The sequence below is a fragment of the Strongylocentrotus purpuratus genome, unplaced genomic scaffold (assembly GCF_000002235.5).
Source record: "Strongylocentrotus purpuratus isolate Spur 01 unplaced genomic scaffold, Spur_5.0 spur5_scaffold_19, whole genome shotgun sequence".
Lineage (NCBI taxonomy): Eukaryota > Metazoa > Echinodermata > Echinoidea > Camarodonta > Strongylocentrotidae > Strongylocentrotus > Strongylocentrotus purpuratus.
The window spans coordinates 25,418,310-25,424,528 of NW_022145604.1; the positions used below are offsets into that span (position 1 = coordinate 25,418,310).

The following is a 6,219-nucleotide window of genomic DNA, read 5'->3' on the forward strand; positions in this document are numbered from 1 at the left end:
TGATAACCTTGTGGAATCAAAGTTTCAACTTTGCAATAATGAAATTAATTTAGTTTTTAAAATCGATGAATATCTACTTTAAGTCCTGTACTTGACACGGCAACTTATCTCAATGGGGCCATCAATATATTTCTTGATCTCTCACCATGTCTGTTGTCTTCGTAGTTTGTATATACATGCATACTAGTATATAATTATCATCTCAACAAATCTTTTTATTTTTATGTACATAACAATCATCATCATCAACATTGTTATTTTCGCCTTGTAGTTCCACTGGCCGACGCCGGCGGTACCCCAGAAGGTTTGAAGGTAACGGTCGACCAGCAATCCCCTCATCATCGACGTCGGGTACAGCTAATGAAACCGTTATCCACTCAAGCTATAGAAGAGGCTAGGTATGCATGAGTCACAGAATGTATTATCAAGCTCAGAACCTCAGAAACTTTTTTACGGATAAGCCATCAAACATTTCAAATTGTTCAACGGTTTAAAAAGAAATGATATCCTGGACAGGTGTATTAAAGAGCATAATCATCATGTCGCCAAATTATCAATTTTTGCAAGATGTCAAATGAGGTTACATAGTAATATACTTTATACACGAAAGATATTATAAACACTTTTTAGTTGTTGGTTTATGTCATGATAAAAGTACAATTATTATACCAAACAAAACGGGTAAATAATGTGTTCGTCTTTTATAAAAAGTTCAAACAATTTAATTTTACAATTGTATTGTGTACATAAGCCTCAGTCGGGATGAAACTAATTTAATAGTTTGCGACTCAAATACCTTAGAGGTCATCACTCTCTGGCTCTGCGTCTATTCCTACACTTTCTTAGAGGAAAAACAGCAGGTATATAATTTATAGCTAAATTGCTTATTCTAATCTAAAATGACTAAAATCTTGATATTCACCATAATTGATAATCAATGTTGGTGTTTTGGAGGGTTATTGTATATCAATAGTCATGCATGTACATGGACCATGAACTCGTGGACTATGTTCAGTGGTATATTATACATTACACTTTCCGACATGTTATTCCCCTATTTCCTGATACATTGCCGAACATGGCACTGGGATAGACTGATATTGGCAGGTCGATTATTACCAAGTTGCACGTAATTTTGTATACTATAATAAGACCATGTTAAAATTTGATTTATAATTACATTTGAGTTTATGAGTGTCAAGTTCATACGCACCTGACACTGGTTGCTAATTTAGTGAGAAAAAACAGTTGTGTAAGTGTTATATTTTTGTTGTAAAGAATTTTTTGGCTTGAACCCAGTAGATAAAGATCGCAAGCTCGATCTTCCAATTAAAAACAAGTCAGAAAAATACATACCGTGTATATATAATTTTTCAAAGATGACTTAATTTGATAGGATATATAACTGATAGCCTTGGTTACGATCATGCAGCACACTTACCATGACCATCAAAAGCTGGAAGTGCACATTTTATGAGGTGATAACAATTGACCTATATTCATTTATTGTCATAATAAATTGTGTGCTCTTGTGCAATAAAAGTGAGGCAAAAGGATTCTTCGTTTCTAATTTTATTGTGAAGTTTGTCTTACCTAAATTGCGCTGTAATACACTGTTGCCCATAAAGTTGATATAATATCAACTCGTTCTTTCTTCTTTTTATGAAAAAGATTGTGAGAATGTGATTTATTATTAATAGATAAAGCTTATATCATCTCAGATCTTTGTCAATCTAAAGAATCAGAGAGAGCATGGTGGCTCAGTCGTTAGAGCGCCCGCCTCATGAACGGGAGGTCGTGGGTTCGAACCCCGGCCGAGTCATACCAAAGACTTATAACAATGGGACCTTCTGCCTTCTAGCTAGGCGCTCAGCATATTAGATTGGAGAAGGGTAGTAATAACATATTATGTTATGCAGGGCCCGCTGGAAGAACAGTTTCATAACTGAAGTGGCTACCCTGGGTAAATAAAAGTTATTATTATTATTATTATTATTATTATTATTATTATTATTATTATTATTATTATTATTATTATATTATTATTATTATTATTATTATTATTATTATTATTATTATTATTATTATTATTATTATTATTTATTATTATTATTATTATTATTATTATTATTATTATTATTATTATAAGACTCTGAGGAGATATGAATCTAGCCATTAGAAATAAATCATATTGTCACAATATCAAGAGTCATAGAGGTTGGTCGATTAAGTTGTGAGAAGATATAAGCTTTATCTATCAAGCATTAATCACATTCTCACTTTCATTTCATGAATAGGGATATTATAAATATATATATTTTTTTAATTCCAGCTTTATGGGCAACAGTATACGTTTGAAAAATTAACTTTTTATATTTCTAGAGTATCCATACCCCCATTTTTTTCTCGAAAAGGGCGGGGAGAGGGTGGGTGAGTGATTAAAAAACTCTCCTGAGATGTTAAGATGTGTTTTTTTAAAATAAATATAGAGTTTAGTAATAGTTTTCTTCAAAATGTCTATAAACCAACCTACCCAAAACTTAACATTATTTTTTCATTTTAGTGAATGATCAAATGGACCATAATTTTCTATACTTACATTGTTTTAAATTTGAATAAGTAGGATATTTCACGTAACTTAATTTGTCGTTTACTAAAGATCATGTTTGGATTGCAAAGGGTGGGGTTGACAGGCAAGTCAGAACCGTTCCATTTTTTTTTTGGGGGGGGGAGGGGGGTAAGGGGCTCATGTTAAGCCAATTTATATACAAAAATCCAGTACGGAAATGTAGTTAATTTTTAATATAATTGTTTTCCACCATGCAGGCGCAAGATATTGAAATACTTGAATACGAGTACAACATTCAGGATATTTCGTCGTGACATCGACCCCGAAAATTATAAGTTCGGCACCAACTTATCCACGATCATGGAGCACAATCAGACGAACGTGCTGCCCTCACCGGTGGGTCACCGATGCGCTGTGGTAGGCAACTCAGGCATCCTTCTATCAAGCCTCTGCGGGCGTGAGGTCGATGACCACGACTTCGTTTTCCGATTGAACCTTGCCCCGGTCGACGGTGAGTTCTCCAGAGATGTCGGATCCAAAGTCGACCTCATCACCGTGAATCGGATGCAGCTTCTCGCGCTGGCGAAACTCTCGAAAGACTTGAATACAACGGTGCAAGGATGGATGTACATTAATAGATTGAATAATACTGTCACCGACAGCAGTATCGTCTGGTTTCCTAAAGGTTTTCCAGAGAAATTGAGTCAAATAGCTGTTTCCTTCAGAGATACTCTACAACTCCAACCTGCATGGGCGTACAGTCCTGAATCGTTAATGTACCTCGCATCGAAGTAAGAAACAGTTCTCAATTTAGCATAATGTACACGTGCATGACGTCACTATGTTGCTCTTTGACGCATCGTGGTCAGAGTGATAGCGTACATAAATTAAGTGTAAAACTAGAATTTTTCAAACATAGCGCCGAATTTCTGGCGTGTAGGCTAATTTACGTGTAGGGCTTGATTTTAACGCAATCGATTCGAAGCCTCGTGTGCAACCGGAATATGAGTGCTCATTCTGCACGCCTTGTGTTTTAAAAGTAATATGTATAGTAGTAGAATTAGTAGTATTTATTTCCCCGTTCCATTAGGGTTAGGGTTAGGGTTAGTAATTAATATGAATATATATACTTAACTAGCCACTCGTGCTCTTCAGTGTGCTCTCTTAGTCTTAAAGCTTATCTGCCGTAGTTTATAGGAGGGATTAGACTGCCCTGCAAGGTCACTGGACAGGTGGTTATCTCATCAACTCAGCTCTCAGTTAACATAAGAAAAAGAGGATCACGGGGGAGCAATGGTCACCGATTAGGCATTGTTTGTTATATAGAGGGCGCAAGTAGCTGCAAGTAGTGCAGTGGGCCTTTAAAGGGATCCGGTAACATTGTCTTAGATCCTTTAGAAATAATCCTTGATTTTACTTATGCTGCAATGATAATTATAAACCTTTAGGTCAGTCACATGCAGGAACTCCATGCAGGCACAGCGGAGCACCCCAATTACCGTGCGATCGACTCTCGTCCAGTAAACATCATTTGCATAAAATCAACAATTGTGTACCGATCGATGCGAAAAAAAGTAAACAAATTTCGAAGACAAATTCTTCATTAATGTGATGAATATCACCAATCAAAGCTACTAAATCGAGTATTTAATAAATTTGCAAGACACTCATGTGTATAAAAGGAGTTATTGATGCACAGAAAATGTGAAATTTAAGGGATAGTTTTGACGAACAAAAACGAAAAAAATGAGATACAAAATCACCGTAAAATTCATCATTTCTTTTAGAGCGAGAAAGAATTGCCTCGTATGAACAGAAAGAAAATTTAATAATCTCAATCCTTGTGAAATATCTCTTTTCATAGTTGCTTGATAGGGTCGTCTCAGAGAAAAACATACCCCAATGTCCGAATCTCATCGAACAAAAATAATCCTTCGTTGTCGCAAAATTGTTTGACCAGTCCCATACATTCAAATGTGTGTCATGTCTGAACCTCGCGTGTGCGTTGGCTATACATGTCTTGCCAGCCGACTGCACACGTGCACGCTAATGGCTCAGCTGTTTCGATCTGGCATGCACTGGGCCTAAGACGCATGCGCAGTACATCGCTGAGATCGATGACGTCATGTTCAATGAGTTCGCTGACTACAACTTTTAAAAATGAAGCCCCATGAAAAAGAACGTTATAACCAAAAAAAATACAGCGGAGAAGCGAAAATTTCGCCCATGTATGGATTTAACCCTAATGAATATTCATACCAAGTCTCTACTTCGTGCATTGCTTGATAGGGTCATCGCATTATAAAGTAGACGTCGTGTTTTTCGAGGGGCGAAGCTCAAAACACATTAATATCTCGAGTTTTATTCCATGGAATTTCGTATTTATTTCACTGACATAAAATTCATAATAATTTTAGTTAGTATGGAAAGTTTCATAGCGATATTGGCAGTAATAAAGGCGCAACGCGAATTTTAAGATTTGACATTCTAGCACACACATGTTCGGATTCACGCAGATGTCCGTTGGTTATTCAAATAGAACGGGCCGCTAATGATATGCAAATTGGGGTGCTCCGCTGTGCCTGCATGACTTTTACAAGCCGATCGCCTGACTGATTATCAAGATATTAATGATTGGATTACAAATTTTGAAAACCGTTCGGCGAACGGTTTTTATAACACTACAGTCTATTGGGAAAACGAGTATGGTAAAACCGGTCATTCAAAGATTTCTACTTTTTTGAAGCACTTGATCATTTTGAAGCTCGATTTTTTTTTTTAGGGCTTCAATATTACATCATATCACAGACACTGGTAACATGTAGGGCCGTATATCTCAGATTTAACATTGTTAAACGATCCAGATCATACCTGTGACACAATCGCAAATATTGTCGAAAATCAACTCAAGGGCAACTTCAATACCCTGTTGTCAAATCAAATGGAATTTAATGATGACTTCTCAATATGTTTTTTCTTCTTTAAACTTGTGTTGGTAGAGTATGGAAAATGCCAGTGCCTTCGACGGGTCTATCTGTGATGACTGCAGCCCTACTACACTGTGATGAGGTCACAATGTATGGATTCTTCCCGTTCCCGCAGGATTCCCGGGGACGCACCTTGCGATACCATTACTACGAGCCTAATACGGGGCCGTTCTACAGCAAAGGAAACCACTCCATCGGCGTTCACAAGATGCCAAAAGAATTCACGCTTTTACAAAAGCTAGCAGAAGATGGCGCACTCCGCTTAGTCACAGAGCGATGTTATGATAACATAATTATTTGATGTTGGCTGATATTTTCTTTTTTCTTTTTTTATTCAAACTATAGTTTCAAATTGATTTATATCCAAAAAGTTTAGAGTCACTAAATAAGAGACAACATTAAAATCACTTATTGACACTTCGAAAATATGGTCAGTCAAACTAGTATTGATGGTGTTTTTCGTAGTCGATAGGTAACCAGTACCTTTGATAAGGAGTTACGAGTAAAATGGGTCAAGACATTATTTGGTTTATATTCCTAGTAAAAAAATCACTTGGTCGATGTATGGCCTACAAAACGTCTATCAAGGAAGGGCATCGACAAAACAAACACTTGGTAGTGGCGTGTTCAGAGGGTCTGCACAAAGTGGAAAGTTACCATTTA

At 36.5% G+C, this 6,219-nt stretch overlaps 1 protein-coding gene across 1 annotated transcript; it reads left to right on the forward strand.

Moving 5' to 3' along the window:
* The first annotated feature begins 281 nt into the window (after window positions 1-281).
* On the forward strand, window positions 282-5,942 carry LOC115926153 (CMP-N-acetylneuraminate-poly-alpha-2,8-sialyltransferase-like). The gene is made up of 3 exons (XM_030990684.1): window positions 282-398; window positions 2,827-3,360; window positions 5,569-5,942. Exons 1-3 carry the CDS (start codon window positions 361-363, stop codon window positions 5,855-5,857), a joined length of 861 nt encoding a protein of 286 aa, XP_030846544.1. The 5' UTR covers window positions 282-360; the 3' UTR covers window positions 5,858-5,942.
* The last annotated feature ends 277 nt before the right edge of the window (window positions 5,943-6,219 follow it).